At 45.4% G+C, this 26010-nt stretch overlaps 1 protein-coding gene across 5 annotated transcripts; it reads left to right on the top strand.

Moving 5' to 3' along the window:
* Positions 1–4357: 4357 nt before the first annotated feature.
* Positions 4358–25968, top strand: RNF103 (ring finger protein 103). Of its 5 annotated transcripts, XM_039723990.1 has the most exons (7): positions 5343–5748; positions 8035–8174; positions 18504–18619; positions 20620–21030; positions 23745–23915; positions 24515–24599; positions 25180–25968. In XM_039723990.1, the coding sequence occupies exons 1-5, from the start codon at positions 5523–5525 to the stop codon at positions 23836–23838; spliced, it is 987 nt and encodes a 328-aa protein (XP_039579924.1). In that variant the 5' UTR covers positions 5343–5522; the 3' UTR covers positions 23839–23915; positions 24515–24599; positions 25180–25968. The 5 variants fall into 5 exon arrangements, with proteins under 5 accessions (XP_039579926.1, XP_039579922.1, XP_039579923.1 ...); XM_039723988.1 differs by lacking the exons at positions 23745–23915; positions 24515–24599; positions 25180–25968 and adding an exon at positions 4398–5157 and having other exon boundaries at positions 5493–5748; positions 20620–22620; XM_039723989.1 differs by lacking the exons at positions 23745–23915; positions 24515–24599; positions 25180–25968 and adding an exon at positions 5194–5250 and having other exon boundaries at positions 5493–5748; positions 20620–22620.
* Positions 25969–26010: the final 42 nt, after the last annotated feature.

Raw genomic sequence — 26010 nt, forward strand, 5'->3', positions numbered from 1 at the left:
CCCCGCTCCCGCGCGGCACCGTCGCCCCGGGCCGCCGCACTTCCGCGCAGGCAGCGCCGCGGACGCCTCACAGAGGGGCCTTGGCGCAATGCGGGGCGGAGCGGGGATTTTTCGGTCAGGCGGCGCGGCGGGCAGCTCCGGCGCGCCGCCGGCGGGGGGGGGGGGGGGGGGGGGGGGCGGGTCGTTTATTCCGGTGTTCCCGGTGGGATCGGGAAGAGATTCCCGGTCAGGTGGCGCGTAGGGGTCAAGCTGGGGAACGGGTATCGCGGGGGTGCTGCGGATCAGGCAGGGAGATGGGCAGCTCAGCGCGGGGGCCTGAGGGGCGCTGTTGCCATGGCGACGCCGAGGCCTGAGGGGCGCCGGGCCCGGGAGGCCTCGGGGGTCGGGACGGCCCCTCCGGGTCCTGGTCCCTCGGGATCCTGGTCCCTCAGGATCCTGGTCCCTCCGGATCTTGGTCTCTCGGGATCCCGGTCTTTCAGGATCCTGGTCCCTCGGGATCTTGGCCTCTCGGGATCCTGGTCCCTCTGGATCTTGGTCTCTCTGGATCCTGGCCTCTCGGGATCCCAGCCCCTCTGGATCCCAGCCCCTGGGAATCCTCGTCTCTCCGGATCCTGTCCCCTCGGGATCCTGGCCCCATCGGATCCTGGCCTCTCAAGATCCTGGTCCCTCCGGGTCTTGGTCCCTCGGGCCGGGGAGCGGTTTGGGGCCGTGGGGTGGGTGTGGTGTCACCGCTGGGTGACCCCCGGTGGTACCCGCGGCCCAGGGGGTTCTCCCCCAGCCGGCCCAGCTGTGGCCTTCCAGTAGCTGAAGGGAACCTACAGAAAAAATGGGGCAAGACTTGACAAGGGCATGTAGTGACAAGGATAAAGGGGAATGGCTACAAAGAGAAAGAAGGTTTAGATTGAATATTGGGAAAAAATTCTTAACTGTGGCGGTGGGGAGGCCCTGGCACAGGCTGCCCAGGGAAGCTGTGGATGCCCCATCCCTGGAAGTGTTCCAGGCCAGGCTGGATGGGGCTCTGGGCTAGTGAAAAGTGTCCCTGCACACGGCAGGGACTTGGGACTGAATGGTCTTCAAGTTCTCTTCCAACCCAAACCATTGTGGGATTTTGTGATGATGGCTCTGTGAGTTTTGGTGTTTGGAGGCCGTAGCCCAGGACACACAGGACTCTCTTTTGTGTAGCACAGTACAAACAAAGCTCCTGATAAATTTGGACAAAGTTAACTGGAAAAGCAGTGTTTGGTCTGAGCCTGGGGTAGTGTTGCTTCATCTGAGTCCACAGTGCTGGGCAGGACAGGAAAATCAAGAGTTCAGTGTTGTCACAAGAACACAGGACTTGTGTGATGTGCAGTGTCAGTAATTGGTCGCATTTTGGCCCAAACTCAGGCTTTTCTATGTTTTTGCTCTTCATTTAGTCACAAATTATGCTTAAACATAAGCACTGTCTTCTGGTTTCTTAGGTCATCAACACAGGGGTTTAATTTGTGAAGATCTTCACTGCTGTGGGCTCCTTGACCATCTCAGCACACTCAAGCAAGGACTCATTAGTTATTTATTTATTTTGGAAATTAAACAGAGCTGGTCTTCTCCAAGGGTGCAACAAATAGTTTTTCACTGGTACAGAAAGAGAAAATGCAAACTGCCTAGGAAAAAAGTGGCTTTATTTGAAGCAGGGGGTGACCATCGGCTCCTGCTGTGGCTGCAGAAAGCCCTGATCACCTGCCTGGGTGTCACAGCTGTCCCTGAGCGAGGGGCCGGGCTCCAGAGCCTCCAATCCACCCGAATTCCTGCGTGAATCACCGCCGGGACTGCCTCACCCCAGTGGCAGGGCTGGAGCTGGATGCTCTTTAAGGTCCCTCCCAAGCCGAGCCACGCCAGGGTTCCAGGTTAAACAGCCAGGGCTTCAGCCGAGCTGTCAGGAGTGGTCACTGTGTTACAGAGCCACACCTCTGCTAAATCTGCTTCCCCTTGGCCACTCCTACAAAGCAGGAAACATCCGATTCAAAATTCCTCTGCCTACACCACAGTAATGTCGGGGCTGCTGCAGTCTTGCTTTGCGACCCTCATAGAAGCTTCTGTTATTTATTTAATATCAATTACAAGGAGGCAGAGTTTCCTATCACACCTAAAATATGTTGAGATGCACCCATGTTGATAAAGAAGCAGAGCTGTGTTAGTGAGTCCCCAGAAATTCACAGAATTGTAGAATATCCTGAGTTGCAAGAGACCCACAAGATCATCAAGGTCCAGTTCCTGTCATCAAAGTAAATGGTATTTGCAGAGTTGGCTTTTGGGAAAACTGTCTTTCAGGTTGTTAGTTAGTTTGCTGAACTGTTATCTTGATAAACTCATTAAAAAATGGTGTGATGTTAACATGGTACAGGATTTAATTAAGACTTATAATCCTCTGTTTTATGGTTAATCCTTTGTTTTACTGATTTCAAAATGACAATACTTTTCCTATGTTCCCCCCAGAAGTCTGGAAAGTGGATTATTGTCTGTATTCCCAGGCTGCACAGTCAGCAACTGCCTGTAGGAGAGGATGGGGGAGGAGAGGGAATCCTTGCCATTTACCAAGGGGCAGCAGATAAAAAGACTGCAGGTGTGGATGTCTGACAAGGAAAGGTGGCTGTCCCAGTTCTCAGGATTTCAGCTCATTAGCTCCTAAATTATAGCAAATTTTTTTTGCTGCCAAAATTATTTAAAAGCAGATTCTTGCTTTGAGCTTTTGTTTAAAGGTGGAATTTATATTCTCCATTCTCTTCACACTTGTAATATTTGCTCTGTGAGCATAGGACTGACTGACTGATGACTGTTTAATGATGTTAATTAAGTAGTGTTAACCCTGGGGTCTTTAAAAATGCCAGCGTGTGTCATCTTTGTGTTCAGCCCCAATGAATTTCAATTCACTCTTAAGATATTTAGATTTTCCAGATAATTAAAACTCCCTGAAAGATTCTTTGCAGGTGACACGTCAAAGACATTCTGAGCTGCAACTGGAAACCAAATGACAGCTACATCTAGGAAATGGAACATTTTCTGCTGGGGTCAGCTTAGTGCATCAGGGATGCAGAGGTGGGGAGGGAAGAAAGGACCAGAGAGCCTGGGGAGGCACTGGATCCATTTAGGTTTGCTCTGCCAGACCTTGGTTAACTCCTCACTGCAGTTCTTGCACCTCATCCGGGTGCTTCAGTGCTGGCAGCTGCTTTGTTTTGGGTTGTTTTAGGGGGTTTTGAGTATTGGCTCGAAATAGCATTCGTACTTTCCTGAAACGACTCCAGGGCTTTGAGTTCTGGCAGATGATTGGCTTTGTCTCTGCAGGGGCCTCATTTAGCTCAGCCCATGAGCACTCGGAAATGACACGCTGGTGACAGCCTCCCCAGCAGTTGGTGTTGCAAATAGTTCAGCTGTGAGCGTAGACAGTAATTGTTGTGAGGTGCCTTCCTGCCGGGGAAGCCAGGGCACCCCGAAGAAATTACAGGGGAGAAGCAAAGGAAACTACTGGAGTAGGGTCTGAGGTGCTCATGTAAAACAAAGAAACCAAATCAAACAAAACCCACAACAAACCAAATAAAAAAACCCACCACAACCCAACAATGTTTTCTAGCTAAAGTTAAATATACAAAGTCCTTCTTCAAACTCCCACCCGTCACTTCACAAGGGTGGGAGTTACTTCACACTCACTTGAAACAAAAGGTGGAGAAATACAAGAAAACTTCTTGTATGTGTGACAAAAGAAACGGGGTCTTCCCAAAGCTTCTGGAAAAGAACCCTGTTCCTGGGGCACTGCAGAGCCTGCCTGAGGCCTCTGACAGGTGATGGGAAATGTGTGTTTTATTGACGGTCCCCTGGCTCCACCACCTGCAGGGACAAAGCCACTCCCTTGGCTTTTGCCAAGGGCAAAGGATTCATCTTCCTGATGCTTTGCCACCTGCTCATTAGGGAGATGGGCCCTGGCCAGGCTGCGGTGGCTGGGAAGGACAGAGCAGCACCTGGCTCTGGGCCCCTCCACCGGGCTGTGCCTCTGGGACCTTCTGTCCCCAGCGGAGCTGCTGAAATCCCAGTGTGTTCAACAGAGTAGCACCAGCAGATACAAGGTCCGCAGTCCACTTTTATCTTTTCCAGATAAAAATGTTGAAGAACAAAGTTGTATATGACTCCCAGTGGAAGGGTACAACATTTACCCCTAAGAGCTTTATGAGTGTCTACATCTGCAATCCCTCCACTCTTCCACTTTCAAGAACCAAAAGGAGCCCATTACTGAAGAACACTGTCATGAATTTTCTTCTGGAAGAAGCTATATTGGCCATGTCACAGAATGAGCTGAACCTGGATTGTTGAGTTTTTTCCTTTTAAAATCATATCAACACACTGAGAAACCTTTAAATGTGTTTTAAAGGCTCTGAGGAGTACAGTGATTTAAATGCTTTTTTCCAGATCAATATTAGTGTGCCTTTTTGAAAATGGATAGTACAGAATTACAGCATGTACGCTCTGGGGGTTCTCAGTGTTTTTAAATTTAAGCTGTGCTATTTTTGTGCTCATCTGTACGAGCTGCCAATTTTCATGCAAATTATGGCTTCTTAAAATAACTGAATATACAGAAGCACTGTTGAGTTTCTTTCAGAGGAGAGCCTTCATCTCAACGCAGTAGCTTGATTTTAGTAGGTTTTTGTAGCAGGCCAACACTTCTTGTACAGCCTGGCACGGTTCTTCAAGGACCCAGTTCAGCGGGGATCCATGCTGCGCTCCAAAATGCTTCCAACGTGAGCACAGACCCACCTCAAAGCCTTGTCCGAAGTCGGGGTGCAGCCCACGCTCGCCTTTGGCTGTCGCTTTGGCACAGGCTCCCAGCTTGAGGCAAAGCCGCAGAGCTCGAGCTCCGAGCCGCGCAGATGGATCCCGCTGTGGAATTTGCTTTCGCGCCAGCCAAGGGCTGGGAGCGGGGCTGGCGTGCGGGCATGAGGCGCGGAGGGATCATCCCTACACCCGGCAGCCCGAATCCAAATAAACTCTGTCCGCTCAGCTGCCCTAAAACTGCCCGAACAGATCGGCCCTGCAAATATCGGCCCCCACTTCTGGCTCTGTAAATATTTTTCTTTTAATGAAAAGCGTCGGCCGAGTCGGATCCTGCCCTCTCCCTCCCCGATAGCCGAGGTATTTATATATTATTTTTCTCGCAGCCAGCGCAGCCGCAGGGTCCAAAGTTGCAGCCGGGGACAGGGACGCGGCCGCCCCCGGAGCCCGGTGGTGCGGGGTCGGGCCGCAGTGCTGAATCACGGCGGGGGGGAAGGGGAAGGAGAAGGGGAAGGGGAAAAGGGGAAGGGGGAAAAGGGGAAAAAGGGGCAGGGGGCGGTGCCGGCTGCTCACGTCACTGTTATGTCTCCGCGGCTCCGCCGGGGCGGGGACAGCGGCAGCGGCGGCGGGCGGGAGGCGGGGGGGCCGCGGCCCCGCTCCCCTGACAGCCCCCGCTCCCCTCCCTCCCTCCCCAGGCCGGCCTCCGGCTCGGCGCTCCCGGGAAGATGTGGGTGAAGCTGTGCTGTTTGCTGCTCTACTTCCTGGCGCTCTTCGTGCTGGCCCGGGTGTTCGAGGCCGTGGCGTGGTACGAGAGCGGCTTCCTCGCCACGCAGCTGGTGGACCCGGTGGCGCTGAGCTTCAGGAAGCTGCGGACCATCCTGGAGTGCCGCGGGCTGGGGCACTCGGGGCTGCCCGAGAAGAAGGATGTGCGGGAGCTGGTGGAGAAGTCAGGTACGCCGAGCTCCCCCGTGACCCCGGGGGACGGACGGAGGTCGGTGCCCGGCCACCCCCGCCTGGGCTCCGGCCGCCCTTGGATGGAGACGCGGGCGCTGCTTGCCCTGGCAGGGCGGGTTCGGGGAGCGAGCTGGCTCCCCCCAGCAAGGGGTCCATGGAGGGAGCCCGGGGAGCTCGGGGGGTGACGGTCAGAGCCCGGCGGCGTTGTGAGCCCGAGGGGCTGCGCCGAGTGAAAGGCCTGCGCTGGACGGGGCACCAGCAGCGGCCCTTCCCTTCCCGGCCATTCCCGGCCATTCCCGGCCCTTCCCTCCCCTTCCCCGGGAGTTCCGCTGCGGGCGGTCGGGTCAGTGCGGGTGGCACCCTCGGGGGGTGACGGTCAGAGCCCGGTGGCGCTGTGAGCCCGAGGGGCTGCGCCGAGGGAAAGGCCTGCGCTGGACGGGGCACCAGCAGCGGCCCTTCCCTTCCCTTCCCGGCCATTCCCGGCCCTTCCCGGCCCTTCCCCGGGAGTTCCGCTGCGGGCGGTCGGGTCAGTGCGGGTGGCACAGATGCGACCCAATGTCGTCTGCCGTGAAAAACGAGGAGAGATTCCAAATAGCTGCAGTCGGCTGCTCTTTACAGCCGGGGCCAGCTCGTTCCCGTGTGTTCCCAGCCGTTCGCTGGGTTTGTTACAGGTACGGTTATCAAGATGGGCCCCAAGGAAAGCGATGATTTCATAGCTGAGGAGCACAAGGGATGGGTACCCAGGCTTGAGATGGTTTTATACAAGGGGAGCAGAACTAGCATACAAAAAAAGCCTCAGAAAAAGGCAGAGAGCATTTCAGAAGTAAGGAGGACCAGGAGATGGACTTCTCGAGGCTGATGAAGAGCAGTGGAGATGTAAGAATGGCAGAAGTGTCCTGACAGTAAGGATGCTGCCTGGAGCAGTCGGAGGGAGCTGGCCCCAGGGACTGGGAGATGGGGCTGATGTAATAGCTGTAGTGCCAGCCAAGCAGGAAAATGTGAGTAGTTGCTTTTAAATCAATGATGGAAGGGCTGGTGACCCAGGAGAGAGAGAAATCCCAGCAGTCTGGACAGGCAGTGAGGGTCTCTAATGTCTGGACAGAGAGGGAGAAGGATTGGTATGGATGTAGTGCCTGCCATATAACCTTAAAAATGCTGCTTTAAATAATTGATATTAATCCTGGGCATTTAAATCTAATTTGCTGTTACTGTTCATTGTTTATTTATGTTTTTATGTTGTTTATTGGCTTTGCTGCTCCAACGGCAAAAAGCATTAGGCACTTTCACTTTTGTTTCCAATCACTTTCACTCCTTGGCTGTCAGGTACTTTCATGATGTCATGATGTTTGGGTTGCATATGTTGCAGGGAAGTGTTTAACTCAAAACAAACTGTATTAACCAACTTCTTCAAATGTCATGGAAACACTTCTCATACCAACAGGCTTTGCAGCATTTTTCTGTGATTGCGTTTTGGTTTTTTTTTTCCCCTCTAAATTTTATGAATATTTTCACAAACCCCTAAAGGGTTTCAGCTGTTGCACTTATTTTTATATATTTAAGGAAACTGGCTTTGGACAAGACTTCATTTCTAAAAGCTTAGTAGATTAGTTACTAGAATGCAGGTTGTCATTAACAGTGTTTGTAATGATTGTGAAACAAAACACGAGAAGGAAATGAGATTACGAAGGAACATAATCAGATGATTTTACCGTGAGCTCTTTATGTTGCTGCATTTGGAGTTCATGGGAACTTTTCCCAACTGTACCAACAAAAGCCAGCAGCTAAATTATTCTGTCTGAGATTTTTACTAGCAGCAGGATCACAAACACTGCATTTTGGTCCAGAATTAATGATTGAAATTCTGAAAGTCTGTTTGAATTATCAGTGTTAAGAAATTGCTTACTGCAAAATCGCAATCCTGTGAAAAGAAAGCAAAGATGTATTGACTAAAACTGCTCTGAGCCATTGAATGTTGTTATTTGCAGAGACTGAGCCTTAGAAGATGTTCTTTTATTCCTTTGTGTGCTCGTGCATGTGTGGTGCATCTGTGTAATCAGAAGCAGAGCATTTGTATCCTCTGTGGCCTGACTGAAGTCAGATTGGTCACAGTCACATCACCAGAGATAAAATTCTAGTAACAACTTAAGGTTTAGCTACCTTTGTACTGAAAAGGTTCTCTGAGCAACCATGCAAATATAGTCAGTTAAACTGTTACTAGAATTCATGAAGTAATCTTTCCCCAGTGACGTTTTAATTGAATTTCTCCAATTGTCTCTTTTTCAGGAGACCTCATGGAAGGAGAGCTTTATTCAGCTCTCAAGGAGGAAGAGGCCTCTGAATCGGTTTCCAGTACAAACTTCAGTGGTGAAATGCACTTCTATGAGCTTGTAGAAGACACAAAAGATGGGATCTGGCTGGTACAGGTATATAAATTTGACCTTTTGTTTTAATATATATTGATCACACCCAAAATGTGTTTCAAAGGAGGAGTTTATGAGGGTAGTTAACTAGTTGTAAAAATGTGTAACAGGGAAATGGTGACAAAGATAAACTTCATCCAGGAGATGAGGAATAGAGAAATAAAAAGAAAGGCTGGAAGTGCCAGAGTTCCTATACAGACAGCAAGAAAAAAAAAAAAAAGCTTGTTATTCTTTGGTTTGCATTTTAGAACCAGAAAACAAGCAGAGCAGCACACACTGAAGTACACAGAGTATGCAAGTCCTTGGCCCTGGGTTTGTGAGAGCCTTGTAGTGTGTGAAGTAGGTGCATTAGTACAGATCCTCCCAGCTGGCACAGGCTCCTGGTGCTGCTCTTCCTTTTGGTTGCATTACATGCTCAGACCCACCCAGTTTGAGTTTCTGCTTGTCTAAGGGGCTTAGAGCACTTGTACAATCTCTGCTGGCTCTCCACAAAGGCAGGAAGGATCTCAGTCTGCCAACTTCCCAGGCTAGCAGGCTGCTTCTGCAACATATTCCAGTGGCTTGAAGTTAACTTTCTCCCAAGCCTTTTGTGCCCAGCAGTTTTACAGTCTGTTTTCCAAGGGCTGCATGAGAACAAGAGATCATTTAGGAAAATAAAGACAGACTTTTTCCAATAGGATTCTGAAACAATTAATCATCATTCCTGAGAACATAAGTAACCTAGACCAAAATGTAGAATTTTTTTTCTTCTGTGTCAACTTTTCTGTAGATAAGAGGGTTTTTTTTTAAGGCATAAGTTTCCTCCCAACAACCACATCAGGTGAATTCTCCACCAGACAATTAATGGTTCTGTTGACAGCTCCTACTTGGTTTGTCTGGTCTCACTTCATGTTTTCTATTTAATAGGAAGTCATTAAATCTTCATAATCTATTTATTAGACCTGCACTATCATCACATCAGATCTCATCCCAAAATAGACAAGAGGACAGATTACCTTCAGACTCAGAATTGCATTTATGTGGAAAGATATATTTGGAGTTCATTGAATGCAAGTTTGAGGTTTAAATCATACAGGAGGGTATTCTTCGAGCAGAGAGAGAGTGTTGAAAGGCAGTTTACATGCCCCCAAGCTAGCTGACAAATACAAGCACGAATATGCTGTGAAAAACCTTCCCTCCTCCCTGTGCAGCTTAAAAGGGTGAAATATGATAGTTCTCTGTTGTCTCTTGCTTGCAGAATTTCACTTGTAATGTATTTTCCACTAGCATCCTAATGGCGGGTCAGATAGGCTGTGTTTTGATATCTCCAGTGTGATGAATGTTGTCATCATTCTGGGAATACTTGCACAGCTATTCAGTTGGTCACAATAGCTGTGGAAAAAGAAAATTAGTGGAATTTACAGAATAATTTACTTGCTGAGCACTATTTGTCTGTTTCTCTACAATAAAAACCACAAGAGATGTTGAATTTCTATTTTTCATTCTTGCTTTTTGAGTTTTCACCACTTAGAGTTTTCATTTGTTCCATTCTCCACCACAACTCCTGTCTGGGTAACTCCTGTGCTGGATTTTTCATGTCCTTTCACAGGTTTTCCCACACTTTTCTTAGACCTCCTCCCTGCAGAGCTGGTTTTTAGCATCATTTCCTAGTTCTAACTCTTGATCCCCTCCCTTGCCCATCCTCCTTTGCTGTTAGGAATCCTGTGGAAACTTTCCAGCTAATTAACCAGCTCGATGCTCGTGCAGGGGAGCGAGGATGCCTCGTGGGTGGGTTTGGTGACAGTGGGCAAGGTCAGAGGTTCCCCTGCTCTGTTGCTGCTGGCTGGGAAGCAGAAAGGATACTGAAAAGGATCTGGAGATCCTGAGCCCTGAATCCCTGTTCTCTGGGGGCTGCTGGAAAGGAGCAGAGGGAGAGGAGCAGTTCTGCCTCAGCTGGCACCATTGAGTTGGTTTGAACACTTTGTGATGGTGTATGAGAGGACTGAGACTTGAAGATTATTTTTATTTTCCAGTGCATGTAGATTAAATTTCTGATGTGGCACAGGCTGGGAGTGTGATAGCCATCGGGTCAGAGGTTCTGCTCTGTTGCTGCTGGCTGGGAAGCAGAAAGGATACTGAAAAGGATCTGGAGATCCTGAGCCCTGAATCCCTGTTCTCTGGGGGCTGCTGGAAAGGAGCAGAGGGAGAGGAGCAGTTCTGCCTCAGCTGGCACCATTGAGTTGGTTTGAACACTTTGTGATGGTGTATGAGAGGACTGAGACTTGAAGATTATTTTTATTTTCCAGTGCATGTAGATTAAATTTCTGATGTGGCACAGGCTGGGAGTGTGATAGCCATCACTGTCTGCAGAGAATCAAAGGAAAATAGAGGAAACAATTACTATTTCTTGATATGTTTGACAAAAATTGAGGTGTGAGTTTATAATTTAGAGTCAGCAAGATGAGTTCCTTCAAGAAAGTCAAAGTCAGTACACAAGAAATCAGTGTTTTGTGGCTTTGTTTCTTTATTTTCTGGAAATCCACATGCAAAGCATCCTGGTCCAGTGGTAATTTGTTTACCAGTGTAGCTGTTCACAGCTCCTGTATGGCACTTCCACAGAGCCACAGACAGCAGCATGTTCTTTCTCCTATTAGCTCATGATCTCATCACCTTTCCTTTTATGCTGTTCTTCTTGCTTGCCAGCTGCTGTTGTGCACTTCTTTGGCTGGCAAGGAGGGTGACTTTTAGTTTCTGGAGCTGCTTCTCTTGTTGGTTAGGGGAATTATATGTAATGTTCTTACTTTTCCAGGCTCTGGTTAGTCTCTAGAAGCCTGTCACATCCAACAGTATTGTAGTTGTTATGGCTTTTGAAAATTACTTACAGAAAAAATCCTCGCTGGTTGAAGTTAAAATCTAAATGAATTTATATATTTATTTTAAAAGTCTCTACTATAACATAGTGGCAGAGAGAAATAAAGGAAACTTTCTTCTTGGCATTGAAGTACAAGGACAGACATTTTGGTTGTGTCTGGTAGAGCTGCAAAGGCCATTATTATGGTTATAAAATTCTGCAGTCTATTCTGCATCTCCGTTTCTAGTTCAAGTGGTGTAGTCACAGGACAAGGGATGTGCCTGTAGCATTTTGGTGGTGATGGTTTGTTTGTTCTTCTTTTTGCTTGCATGTAGGATGAGTGATTTTCATATTTATTTGCATTCTGAATTTTGCCAGGTGATCAGCTCTTCTTGCTGAAGAGAAACAAGACAGAAACACTCAGTTCTTTCAAAATACATCATTCAGTATTTGTGTCTTTTCCAATAGCCCTTCAGGATCATTTACCACAGGATACCTGATTTTAAGTTTCAGTTTTCTCCTTGAGAGGCTTCATATCCAGTCAAGGGTGCAGAATACCATCAGCTGGAATGTAATAGTCCTTGTAGTGCCTGTGTGTCTGTGTTAACTCATTGCAGAAGCTCATTTATTCTCAATCTCTGACTTAACTGACAGCATAACTGACTGTCCAGATCAGTGCATAGGTCACCTCACCTCCCTGGAGAAACTGCATGTAATTTTGAGGTGGTTAATTTTTGCCTGCTGTGATGGATGTAGTCCTTGCTTGTTTGGATGTGATTTCTCACAGTCTCTTTCTCAGAAAAGAAAGGCAAAAAGTCTCCAGATATCTGCAGTCCATATGGGTGGATTCTGAATGAGTTGTGAATTCTTAGGAAAGAGTCTAAGTGGAAATTCAGTTCCATTAACACATTGTCAAATAATAAACAGAAAGTGAGATGTCTCAGAATTAATAGAAGTGTAGACATTCATGTAGAAACTTACTGACATTATCTGGAATGAGTGAGCTTTTTTCCAAGCTTCTAATAAGTAAATTACCAGTCAATTTATAATTAATTGTATTTTTACTGTGTTTTAAATATAGAAGCAGAGTTTGCAGCATAGCTGTTGATGAAAAAGGCTTCTATGACTAGAGTTTTTCAACCTTTTTGTCTTTGTGGACCCCTAAAAATCTTCCAGGTCATGCATGGAATCTTTACAGTAATATTGAGTTTCCTCTGCTCATTTACTCTCTGCAGGCACTGTGCAGGAGTTCATGGGTGTCTCAGAGTGGATACCACTGAACCAGACAGACATTTCTCATGTTCATACAACCTTATCAGTTCATTAAATGAGTCAGAAATCAGTTTTGTCTTTGGCAAAACTACACAGGCTTTTTCCAATTCAAATGCCTGTATTCTTTATGTGGAGAGTGACTTTCTGAGGCTGGGTGAGACTGACTGCTCATGAGAGAACCACCTGGATGTGTGAGTGTGCAGCAGGGAATGGTGTCTCTTACTTTGTCGGGGTCGGCTGTCACTCGTCTCTGCCCCAGCACAGGAAAAGGTGGTTCTGGGCAGGCCGCGCTTTGAAGGAGTCTGGACTCTGGAGTTTTCGGTCTTTGGTTGTGTTTATTATTTCTTATCTACAAAGTTTTATTTCTTGCCGAGGTCTGATCAGCAAGGCAGCCAAAAGCACTCTCTCCCACCCACGGGGCGGCTGTGTCTTTTATAGTGAAAACTATGCATTAGATATTTACCTTCTATTTTCAATACTTTTCACCCTTGTTAACAAGTGTACCTTCACCATGAACCAATCCACACATGCCAACATCATCCTGAACATGGATGCCAGGGAGAAGAAAGAAAAAGGACAGGGCACGCCCAAATCTCTCCATCTGGGGACTCCTGACTCCCATGTACAGGATTCCAACCCCCCTGTACAACACTCAAAACCCCCCTGTACAGTGCATTAAAATCTATGTTTCACCCAGTGAATATCATCCCCTCACCATTCAAACTTGAAATTCTCTCATCTCCTCACACTCAGGTGACACTTCTTTAGAAGGGTCAAAGTCAAGCCACCAGACACTTTTGGCAACATTCCAGGACTTCCGAGTCCCCCAAGGGTTGTCTTGGTAGTTCTGGACATCCAGAGTGATGTGCTGAGTTCCCACATTACTTAATGGGTTTTGTTCTTCCTGATGATGCAAAGTGTGTCACAGTGCCCTAGTGCCCAGAGCTGAGGAGCACTTGGAGTCATTGTCTTTGTGGCTGAGCTGTAAAACCAAGTCGTGACTATTACTGTGTATTTGAAATTGTGTGCTGTTGGTGTGAGCAGGTGCCTGACACTTGCTGTCCCAGCTAGAATTGGTTCAAATAATGAGAGCTGGAGCACATGAGGTGTTTGTTCTGCTTTTACCCCTCTCTGACTCATTGTCATGCCTTGTGATATTTGAACACTTTTAGTTGTGAGCGAGCTTCAAAACTTCCTGAGAACAAATCTTGTTCCTGTGACCTGCTTTGAGATCTCTGTGTACCTGTCTGGTAGAAATTGAACAAAATCTGATTTAAATGCACGGAAAACAGGATAATGCTCAAGTGAGGTCGTTACCATGTCATGCTCAAGTACTTCGGGGTAGCAGAAAAAGAGTCTGTCTTTGCATATTGCATTGCTACAGCAAACTCTAACATCAGCTGTGCTTCCTCAAGCTTCTTCAGTTTCAGTCGTATTTTTACTTGTATTTTAAGAATCTATGTTTCATAAAATAATATTTTAAAATGCATAATGGTACTTGGAAATTAAGGAGCAGCTGGATCCATGATGGTTTTAAAGTAGCTATTGCAATATTGATGCACCTGCCCAATACATTTTGGGCTTGGATTAGGCAAGAGAGGCAAAGTGCCTTGCTGACTTAGTTTTCTTTTTCCAAGTGTATCTTTCTTGCTCTTGGATATTTGCTCTTAAAGTCTGTTCTTTAATGTCATAACTATAACTACTTTAATATCTAGATCAAAACAACTCTATTTTTCTAATTACCTTCTTGATTGAACTGTTTGGGGGTAATTCTGTGTAATTCAGTGTGATGAGAACTCTTCCAATAGGGAGCAAAAGCTCCCTATTCAACTGTCTTTTGAAATAATCAGATTCTCAGCATTTACAGAGATGGTAATTCAGCCCCTGCAGTCAGCCTTGGTTGGGTGTGGGTTAGGGAGCAGATCCATTCTGTGGTGTGAACTTGTTAAATAGCAGGGTTGCTGTGGTCCTGTAGGACTCCCTTAGCCCATTAAGATGATTAATGGATTAATTGAGTTACCCTCATTGTCTTACTTGTCACTCTGACATGTGATATGTCACAGATTGTGAACATAGCTAATAGTAAGCAAAGCTGAGAGGGTTTGTGCTTCTCCAGACGTGGTGTTTGTTTCCCATCTGTGTTAGCTGATCTCCTAAAAGATACCTTCTCCCATGAGCTTGGGCTTTATTTCTGTACCATTAAATAGAGTGTATGATTGAAAGGGACCTTTCTGATGAGCTAGTTCAGCTTTCTGCTAGACTGTAGAATATATGTTTAGAAAATATTTTGCTGTCTCTTACGCTGTAAGTTGTTCAAATACTCCTATTGACTGTTTTCTTCTTGGAAATGTGTGTCTGACTTCTGGCTTGGGTGTGCTCAGGGCTAATTTGTTCCTATTGGGCATAAATTGGCGTTGCCCTTTAGTTTCACAGAGTCCTGATGTCAACCACACTCCTCCCAGTAAGTGAGGTCAATCAACCAGTTTGTTTTGTCAGGTTTGATATACCCTGGGCTTTGCTTGTTTTGCAGCCAGTTCATATTGATGGCTGGTGTTTTCTTGTGGAGCAGCTGATAGCCCCAAGCGTTTCCTCCATTGCAGTTTCTAACTGATGAACTCCCCAAGTGTCCTGTTCATTACTGAATTCAATTTCATGTGTGACACTCTGCATTACAAGATTTGTGCAGCTCTTCCTGCGTGGCCTTGTAATCCTCTTTCCCACATAGATGTGCTTCCCAGTTTTATGTCTTCTACAAATGGCTTTGGGAGACTTTAAGTTCCCACAGGAAGGGCATTAATGGGAATATATGCTGAACTGAGCTCTAAGGTAAATCTATTAAGAAGTCTGTTAGCACCTTTCTGGCATTTTGATGTCTTTTTGCTGTAGCCAATTTCTTGCTCATTTTAAAACTAACTTTCTTTTTCACTCACTATAAAAGCCTGTCTGTAGCTCTCATGTAATTTTTACATGTGGCATAATACATGATGCACTGCCAAACAGGGTACTACACTCCCTTTTTCTTTTGAAACTCAGTTCTTTTCCTTCAGGGAAAGTTTCTCTCAATCAGGAATGGTACATCTTTAGTAGTTGCATGCTGGAAAGAGGTGGAAGACCTGCAACTGTCTCTGCACCTCTAAAACTTCTTCTACCGTTTTGCATCCTATTGAAATCAAACTGGTGGGATTTTTTTTTTCATTTGCTCTTACCATTTTGCATCCTATTGAAATCAAACTGGTGGGATTTTTTTTTTCATTTGCTCTTAAATATAGCTACAAACTTGTTTCTGTCCTGTCAAAATGTGAATTGGTTTGACTGGGGTTTGCAAGAAATTTTCACAGGTTCACCTGTGATCCTGTGTGCTTGTGCTACAATTCTGGGATGGAGATATCCTGCTGGCTCTGATTTAAGTGCATTAAGTTATTTGAGTTCTGCTTTCACCTTCAGGTGATGTAGTTTCTGCCCATAAATTTGCTAACTGGTCCATGGCCAGCCACCTCTCCCCTTCACTGAAAACTGAGTCATGGTATTAATTTAACTATAAAAAGAAAATTATCTTACATTTCTCTCCTATCTTCATTGTTTGGTGATCCTGCTGCTTCTCCCCCTCTTCTATTCTTATTCATATGACTGAAAAACCTTTTGGTACAACTTGTAATAGTCTTTGTATGGCCTAACTTGAATAGCTCATTTTTCCTTTTTTTTTTTTTTTCTTTTTTTTCCCATGCATATCTTTCTTTGATAGCTCTTCCTTTTGACCTTTATTTGAATCCTTGTAGATTGTCAAACTATTTCTAACCTCTCTTTGGAAGTGATTGCTAGGAAGAAGTGCAGGACTTGGCAACCTTTTTTTTTCTTACTTGAAATATAAAATCCTGATAGCTTTAACACCATGGGCTTGAAGAACTTCCAGGCCTCTTCCACATTCAAATTCCCAGTCTCCTCAGTCACAGGTTTTTAAGCTAAATTTCTTAACTTATCAAAATTCACACTTTTAAAATAAAATCTGTTACAAGTGTTTGCAGGTTATTTTTAATTTAAACTGAAGTACATTTTGATTGCTTAACCTGCAGTATTTTCTTGGACTCCCTCATGCACAGAGGTGGTGACTGCTTTCCAAAATACAAAGCCTTGCCTTGGCATGGTGAACTCCCAGTGCTTTAAGTGGGTGTTGTCTGCAAGGAGCAGCTGCAATGGACATGTTTATTTGGACTTTTTTTCCATAATGACATAAAAAAGCACGAGCCCAAAATATTTTATGAAGCTTCAGTGTGCAAAACCATAGCAGTTCCTCTGTGTGGTTACAAAATACAGACTGCTACTTAGGTCATTGTTCTTCTGTATAAATAACTTTCTCCAGGAGGAAAGACTTTTTCATAGGAAATGAATTTAGCTGATGTTGAAAATCCCACCAGTATAGGCAGGTGACAGTAAAATAAAACAGTGACTGTATTTGCAACAAATTTTTGTCTTGACACTTAAAGTGAATGTTGTGGTGCCAGGCAGAAGAAACAGTGAGCAGGATCTGTCCTCCTGCACACATTAACATTCTCTCATCGCTGTTTCACGACATGCACACAGAGTTTTAGAAGAAGCCAATCTCTGAGTAGTTGTACCAAAGAGTATTCCAGTCACCAAAGTTTTACTTCTGTGCTTACTAATAAAACATAGTGGTTCCTTGCCACGTTGGATGCACTTATCATGCCATAGTAGCTCTGAGGATATTTTAAGGATATTATACGGCTTTAGGAATTTGGTCTCCCTTGATTGAAGTGCATGAAATGAAGAAATTTAAGATACCCATAGCTTCAGTCACATTGGGTGATGTAATTCAGTAATACAGTAGATTTCCCAGCTGGTTGTCTCAGTGCATGATGGCTGCATTTATCTAATCAAAAATGCTTTTCTATATGATGTGTGTGTTTTAAGAATAACTTGAAGGTTTCTTACCTAGATTTTCACCTCCAGTGTTATTTAAATGTTTTGGGCTTAGTGGAATAGGAATGTAATCTGTGACTTCAGTTTGTTTCCCTATGTAGAACATTCTGCTTGGTGAATTTTTCTATTTTAAGATTCTGAGAAGCTGCTACTTACCACAAAGCAGATAACATTTATGAGTCTCAAAGGCTGGACACGCTTTCTAGGTTGAATCTCAGCATGTCCTCAGAGAACTGTTAATCATGGTGACAGCCCAACTTCCAGGGGCAAGCTGACATTTGAGGTTATTAAGTCAGAAAACGATTGGGATAAGTTTAATGGTGGGTAAACAAATATCTAACAAATGGAAGTTTCAACATTTAATTTAAAAATATATTTTAAGTGGCTGCCAGTAAGCCTGCAGAAGCATGTGAGTTGTTTCTAAAATAGAAAATGTGATGGCTCGTGGAATAGTGCATGATCAGTCATGTCATTCAAAATTACCTGTCAGCTGGCGGCAGGCAGAGTTTTCTTCTCCTTGTGGGTTTTTTTTACCCCTTCCTGTACAGTTACAAGTCAGAGGATGAATGCTGCTTCTTTGTAATCTGTGTCAGTAGAAGCTTACAGTGAGGTAATCTGAAGTACAGCTTTAATGTACTGGGTTAGAAGAAATTAAACCTTGGGATATATCACAGCAAGTGATGGTCCTGAAATGGCAGATGGGACACTGGAGTTGGTGGAACAGTCACATCAAGTTGCAGAGTGAGTCAAAGGCAAAGATCCTTAGGCATTATCTGGGAGTTCAATCATATTTTCCACTGCTCAGGAGTGGCTGTTGGCAGTTTAATCTGGTACCAGGTACATGCATTCCCACTCATTCTGCTTGCTCTGAGACAAGGCGTCTCTGCTATGTTGTAAGTTCTGAAGGAGAATTGTAATAAAACTATGGTGGTTTTTTTAATTGCAAAGAAGAGGAACCTGCTGCACCCCTCTCCTTTCTCCCCCACTATGAACTGGTTAATGTTAGTTTTGTTATTTTACCAACATTTTTGTTAAGATACTAAAATCAGTGGTAGTTAACATGTATGTATCATGATGATGCACTTCTTTCTCTCTGCAGAACCACATTTCTGTCTTAGTGCTTCACTCTCCAAAGACATTTACCATGACTCCCAGTTGTACATTCATACTTCATGTCCTAAAAGAAGGGGAAGGACTGTCAAGCGTGACTGGCACGGTGTTTTCTTGAAACTTGCTCTTTATTTCAGGAACCAAACTGACTGTGATACTAAACTAGAATTTCCTTTTGGCATTAGGTCATAGCAAACGACAGAAGCCCACTGGTGGGTAAAGTCCACTGGGAGAAAATGGTGAAGAAAGTCTCAAGATTTGGCATACGTACTGGCACTTTCAACTGCTCCAGTGACCCCAGGTATATCCTTAAAGGATTATCTAAATCCCAAGAGTATCTTAAGGCTCAGCTGTGTTCTAGCAGCAGGGCTTGCTGTGTTGTAAAAGTAACTGTGACAGAAGGTGGCTTTATTCATGTTTTTATCTCTCCTAAAGTCTGCTCAGAATGCTCCATTACATTATTTATCAGCTCTGCAGCTTCCTAAAGTGTCGTGTGGGAAATGCATGATTAGACTGTGGAGAGCATAATACAGCAGTGGAGAGGAATGAACAGAAGAGTTTGGCCTTCCAGTTTAGGCATTCAGGGAAAGGAACTGTGCTTGCTTAGGACAAAGCTGAATAGATCAGTTTTAGAGTCGTTATATCACCATCTGGAAGGGGAAAGCACAGGTTAGCATGAACCTTGCATACAGAGGCTGCCTCTCAGAATTACTGACAAATCCTGTTCCCTGACAAATGTATGTTTATATATAAACTGGCACACACCCTTGGACAACACACAGTGTGCTGTGCTAGAGTCACTGTGTTTGCATATGATTTCTAACCAGGAAGAAGAGCAGAGCCAAAGAAGCTATTAATAATTCTCTGCTGCTGTAAAAAGAGGGTTTTTTTAAGCATTTTGTTGGAGGCGTTTGCTTTACATGACAGGAGACTTTGTCTAGAATTCCAGTGGCACGTATGGATATGCACATCTTATGCAGCTTAAGTCCTAGATGTTTGCAGAAATCTCAGTGTTAATCATAAGAGGAAATACTTAGGCTTTGTAGTGCTTATGCAAAATAATCTTGTGTTTGAACATCTTAAAAATTTGGCAGTGTTTCTCTTTGCATATCTCCTAAGTAGCCTTAATGTTCTGATCAAATACCATGTTTTAAATCAATTCATTTTTTTTAATACAAGAAATGTTTTAACGAGTAAACCCTTGTGAATAGTTTTCATCAAGTTGCAGCTGAAATTCAGAAGAATACTACTTGCAGTAATCAGGATACCTGTATTAGTAGGGTAATATCTTATGGCTCTTTCTAAAAATGCTGCATTCAGATTCCTGGGAAGGGGAGTTGTAATTGTCTGAATACATTGACAGTGCAAAACCACAGAGAGGAGCTGGGTAAGATGGCTGGGAATGAGGCTGGTGGTCCCGGTGTGCAGGGTTCTCAGACATTGCAGGCCTGTTGGCTCTGTCATAGTTTGATTGTTGAAGCTTGCCAGATATTTCCTTAAAGGAGGACTAGATAATTGGGTGGAGTGATATTGGTAGGAAAGATGCAGAGAGAAGGGATCTTGTGAGACTTACTGTGCTCTGGACCATGACTCGGGGTTCAGCCATGAAGAGCCTCTTCTTTTAGTTATGGATTTGGGGTTCATCCTATCTGCCTGCCAGACAGCGTGGGTATTTTTTTAGCCCAAATCATCCAGCACCATGTGTGTGCTTCCTGCTCCACTGGTTTTGTGGCCAGCTCTCTCACCTCACCCCTTAGCCTGTCTGCATCGTGACAAAATGGTCCCAGTAGGAAGTGGACACTTGTCAGCTTCATCAAAGCAACTGCAAACCGACCAGTGTCTGCTCAACTTCACCCCACAGCTGTCTGGCAAAACCAGGATGGAAGCTGTGGGATATTGAGTTGCACTGGAGTGGTTTTCTTCTTGCCTGGAAGGCCAAGGAAAAGTAGCTTTTAATACTAAAGCTTTAAAGCAAAGAGTCAGCTTGTGTATTACTCAAATCCAATTACAAAGCATCAATGACTGCATGGCCTTGTTTACTTTAATGACCTGTGAAAATTAACACTATTCCTCTTCCTGTTTTGTGGATGCATATCTCTTTGCAATATTCCTGTAAGGTATAAAGATATTGTAAGAATAAATATGCTTTGGCAGAGAATATTGGGTACCCTTACTTCCTGCTATTATAGTATAAGGGTTCCCAGGTGCTCAGCATGTCTCATTTTTGGGCTTAGAATAGAAATGTAAGGACTCAGTCCTGGGGTTATGAAACTGGAATTTAACCTACTGTTTTCTTTGTAGATACTGCAAGAGGAGGGGTTGGCTGAAATCCACCCTCATTATGTCGGTTCCACAAACCAGCACCTCCAAGGGAAAAGTCATGCTTAAGGAATACAGCGGGCGCAGGATTGAAGTAGAGCACATCTTCAAATGGATCACAGCCCACGCTGCCTCTCGGATCAAAACCATCTACAACTCTGAGCATTTGAAAGAAGAATGGAACAAAAGTGACCAGTACCGGGTGAAAATATACCTGTTTGCCAACCTCGACCAGCCTCCGGCGTTCTTCTCTGCACTAAGTGTAAAGTTTACTGGAAGAGTAGAGTTTATTTTTGTCAACGTGGAAAACTGGGACAATAAAAGTTACATGGCAGAAATTGGTATCTACAAGACACCATCGTACATACTGAGGACTCCTGAGGGGATTTACAGGTATGGAAATAACACTGGTGAATTTATATCACTACGTGCCATGGATTCCTTTTTGCGCTCGTTGCAACCAGAAGTTAACGATTTATTTGTCTTAAGTTTAGTTTTGGTTAATCTGATGGCTTGGATGGACCTGTTTATTACACAAGGCGCCACTATAAAGCGTTTTGTGGTTCTTATAAGCACTTTAGGGACGTATAATTCACTATTAATTATTTCCTGGCTACCAGTGTTAGGTTTTTTGCAACTGCCCTACTTAGACAGCTTTTATGAGTACAGTTTAAAACTCTTCAGGTACTCAAACACAACTACTTTGGCTTCTTGGGTGAGGGCAGACTGGATGTTCTACTCTTCTCATCCAGCCCTGTTCCTCAGCACGTACCTTGGCCATGGTTTACTAATTGATTACTTTGAGAAGAAGCGAAGGCGCAATAACAACACGGATGAAGTAAATGCCAATAACCTGGAGTGGCTGTCGAGCCTGTGGGACTGGTACACCAGCTACCTGTTTCATCCCATTGCTTCTTTTCAACACTTCCCTTTTGACTCAGATTGGGATGAAGACCCAGATTTGTTCTTGGAGCGGTTGGCCTTCCCCGATCTCTGGCTTCACCCTCTGATACCAACTGATTATATTAAAAACTTACCCATGTGGAGGTTTCAATGCCTCAGCGCCCATTCTGACGAGGAAACGCTGGAAACCTTTCCAGACAGCGAAAGTGACTCTGACAGTGAGAACAGAGAGGTCTCGGAGGACGATGAGCTGGGCACGTGTCACAGGTGCAGTGAAGGAGGTGTTGATGCCTGTCCGTGTGCCAGTCACTATTGTCACCACGAGCCATGTGAACGCAGAGCCAGGTCCTGCAGCTCGTACGGCTCCGCGGGTGACCTGGAGCCAGACTGGTCAGCCTGGCCCCCCGACATGTTGCACTGTACGGAATGTGTGGTGTGTCTAGAAAATTTTGCACAGGGCTGCCTGCTGATGGGCTTGCCCTGCGGCCACGTGTTCCACCAGAATTGCATCATGAAGTGGCTGGCGGGCGGGCGGCACTGCTGTCCCGTCTGCAGGTGGGCGTCCTACAAAAAAAAGCAGCCATACACACACCCGCAGCCTTTGCCGAGTGAGCCCCCGTCTTAGCTGTGTGCCCCTGTCTTTTGTAAGCTTTCAGGATATTACTGCTTGCCTTTTAAATGTTAGTCACTTAAAAGATTACGTGGTTTGAAGTTTTAGTTTAAATGTTAGTGCAGTGAACTAAAATATACATGATGCTAGCGTTAATGACAGAATCATTTGGTTGCCTTGTATGTTGAACTGAATGCAAACTTACCTTACAAATAATTTGTTCTCTTCAACATCTGGAAACTTGATGCTGTTTTTGTAAGCACAAAAATCAAGCCTACAAGAGAAGCGTATTCCAGCAAACATTTACAAGTTGGGATGTGGGTGAAATTGAAATTCTAATCGGAGACAATTGCTTAATTTAAGTGTTTCTTATTTTAGAGTCTGTTCTGCACATCTTTGTTGAATAATGTATGTTGTAAGACAGTACCATTTAAAAAGAAATCGGTGAAATAAATTATTTTAAAAGGAGATTTGTAATGTTAATTGTTTTGATAAATATTTTGTGTGTATGGCTACAGATGTCTTGCTGGCCTGATTTATCTGTGAAGACAATAAAAATATAACACAACTGTTGTGACTAATAAATCATCTCCTAGGGAGGCAGCAATTCAGTGCTCTGAGCCACTGGCAAAGGAGAAGGCAGTGGTGTTTCACTGGGAGCTGTTTCCTTCATAAGTCTGCTGTGTTGAGGTGCTTCTCTGCTGGATGTGGTTTTCCAGTTGATTACAAGCTGCTTTTCCAGATGGACACCCTCTTCTAGCAGCTGTCTCTCCAGTATCCTCATCTGCAGACATCTAGGAAGGCTTTAGGGTAGCTCCCTCTACAGCCTCAAAGTAAACTGTTGAGAAGGAGCAGAATATTGTCATGCAGTGACAAAAGTGGCTTCTAAAGGTACAAATTGCCAGCTTCCAACTGTGCTGGTATTCTGAAGTGATTTCTGGTTTCTTTGATAGTTCTTTGGAGGCATAAAAATGAGTCTGTTGTTTTCCTTATATTTCCATATGAAACTCTGATTTTGGTTGTACCTTTCAGAAATAATTTGGCTGAAAATAGAGAGGAATTGTTGGTTGGAAAGAAAAAAGGGGGGTGGGGGGAAGAGCAGGAGATTATATGAACAGAGGAAAAGGCTAAACTAGAAAGATACTTTCAATTGTCTTACTTCTTTCCTAAATCTTGCCTATGTGATATGAAAGGACGATAATGACATAAAGATGATGATAATAGGAAATTCAAACACAGCTCCCCATTGCAGTTACAATCCATCTCCCAGTTTTATAGAGTTGGGAGGCTGGTGCTCACAGGGCTGCTGGCATTGTTTCATCTGTCCAGAGTACTTGGGCATGCTCTTTTTTATTAACAAATGTTTCGGGGCTCTGTCGCCAGGTGTGTTCCCAAGAGGACATTCATGTAATTAGCAAAAGAGCTGTTTTTAATTTACTGAGTCCTTTTTTTCTCTCTCATTTCCTTTTTCCCAGGGCAGTACTGAAGCAGAGAGGTACAAGGGGCACAATATCAGCAACTCTCCCGTGGTCCAGAAAGTAATTTTTATTCCAGTTGAGACCTGCCAGTACATGTCCTGTCTCTGTCATTACAGCCTCAGCAGAGCAGCAGAGAGGCATAATGAGGGCAAAGATCACTTCTGCTTCCAATTTGTGCAGCAGCACGGCGTATGTGCTTGTCACAAGTAGCTGACATCCACATTGTTTCAGGACTGTTTTGAAATCTGCACTGACCTGAGGCCTTTCCAAGGGAAAGGAGAAGTTTTGTGAGTATAAATAAGGCTGTAGCTGAGGTGCTGACACACACAAGTGAGGTGCAGTATCACAGCCTGCTGCAGCCTTTCGCTGGTACCCCAGCAGTTTGCCAGATGCTGTGAGTGCTAAGCTGGAGCTGTGTCCTTGGGGCACTGAGTGCTCGTGGAGTGAAGGCTGACCTCCTCACCCTCACACACAGCTCTGCTCCTGTGCACTGGCTCAGCCTTGTTTGCAAACCTTTGTGCACACCTGTTTCAGCTGAAGCCTTGTTTTAATGGCCTCGCTTTCTCTACTCATCCTGTTCTTTTGATGGATGACCCAAGCTGCTGTTTAATTAGCAGGAGAGCCACTGAGGGCACATCCACAGGAGCAGGTAATTATGACCAGTGGGTAGCTGTGGAGGGAGGTTTAGTCCCCTCGTGTCTGGGTTATATAAATTGTTGTGATGCAGTTCACGGCAACGCATCTGTTACAGAATCTTGAGCAGCTGGCGTAGTGTATTGAGAGTCCCAGCAGGACAGAAAAAGCAGTGGGATGTGTTTATTTTATGAAATGCTCGTGTCAGTAGCAGCAGAAGCCTCCAAGTAACATTGTTTTCTACCCCGTGCAGGATCTCAGACAGCCCTTCCCTGACGTGCTGGCAGTTGAACATCGGGAGAAGGGAGCAGAGGAGCAAAGACTGTGCCTGTAACAAGGTCAGCAGTTTTCTCTGCTCACATGTTTTGCCTCGCAGGGCTGGGTTGTGCTAGTGCCTGTGAAGTGTCTTAACTGAGATGCTAAACATTCCTAAAGCGTTGTTTTATTCTCTGATGTCTCGTGCCTGGAAGCTGGAGACTAATTGTAGACATAAAATGTCAACCACTAAGGTGAGGGTATTCAATTGTTTGTTAGGTTTAATAAAGGCAATGGATGTTTGGTGCTGCTATTACAAAGGATGGATTTAAATAATCTCTAAAGCTCTTTGTCACTCTCAATTTCCTCAATTATTGCTTTATTAGCACTGGCTTTCCCACTGCTGGTGCTCAGTCCAAAATGAGAGCTCTCTTTTCCAAAGCTCGTTTAGATTTTTTTTTTCTGCATTAGATTCTGGAGGGAAAGATGGCCAAGGTGAAACTGTACATTTTTGTAACTCATTAAAAAGTCTGTCTCCAGTAATTAAACAATGAGTATAAGTATAATCATAATGTACTAAAGAGTTAGATTAAGTTAATAGCACCTTTTTCTTCCTAAGCTTTTGCACTCTGTGCATCACTGATTTATTTCTAATGCTCTCAGTCTCAGATTGTGCACCGAGGTGTGAAGAGATGGACTGACTCGCTGGAGCTCCAGCAGAGCAGCTCCAAGCTGTCCCTTCATTTCAGCCAGGTGACCCTGCGGAGAGGAAGGTGAAGATGAGCCAGGCCTGGCTAGCGGGAGTGGAAATCTTTTCGGATTTCTCTGGAAGATCTCAGGCAGCTGAGGGCGGGGTGGCCATCAGCTCGAATGAGCTCTGCCCTGGCGTGCCCTGCGGAACCAAGGGAAAGGCCGGAGTGGGAGTCAGCCTTACACCAATAAATTATCGAGATGCTGGAGATGCAGAGAAGGGAGGGGAGCCGGGGAAGGCTCTGCAGCGCAGGTGTGAGCAGCTGAGGGGCTCAGCCTGGCCGAGGCTCAGGGGACAACCTATTGCTCTGTACAGCTCCCTGGCAGGGTGGGGATCAGGCTCAGCCCAGGAAACCAGCGACGGCGAGGGGGCGCAGTCTGAAGCTGAGCCAGTGGAGTTTAGGTTGCGCATTAGGAGGAATTTCTTCCCAGGGTGACTGGACATTGGAATGGGCTGCCCAAGGCGGTGGTGGAGTCACTGTCTCTGGAGGTGTTTCAGAAAAGACTTGGACGTTGCACCCAGTGCCATAGCGGTGTTCGTTCGCGGATGGACTCGATAATCTCAGAAGTCTTTCCCACCCTGACTGGCCCTTGAAGGGGTTACAGATAGGCGCGGCGTGAGGGGGCCGAGCGCTCCCGCCGCTCCCCTCAGCGCCTCCCCGCCCTCCGCGCAGGGGCGGGGCCTTGCGCAGCGCCGCGTGACTGGCGGGAAGCCGCGAGGGGCGGGGCTCGGCCGTTGGAGCC

Source organism: Passer montanus, unplaced genomic scaffold (assembly GCF_014805655.1).
Source record: "Passer montanus isolate IOZ18808 unplaced genomic scaffold, ASM1480565v1 scaffold51, whole genome shotgun sequence".
Taxonomy (NCBI): Eukaryota; Metazoa; Chordata; class Aves; order Passeriformes; family Passeridae; genus Passer; species Passer montanus.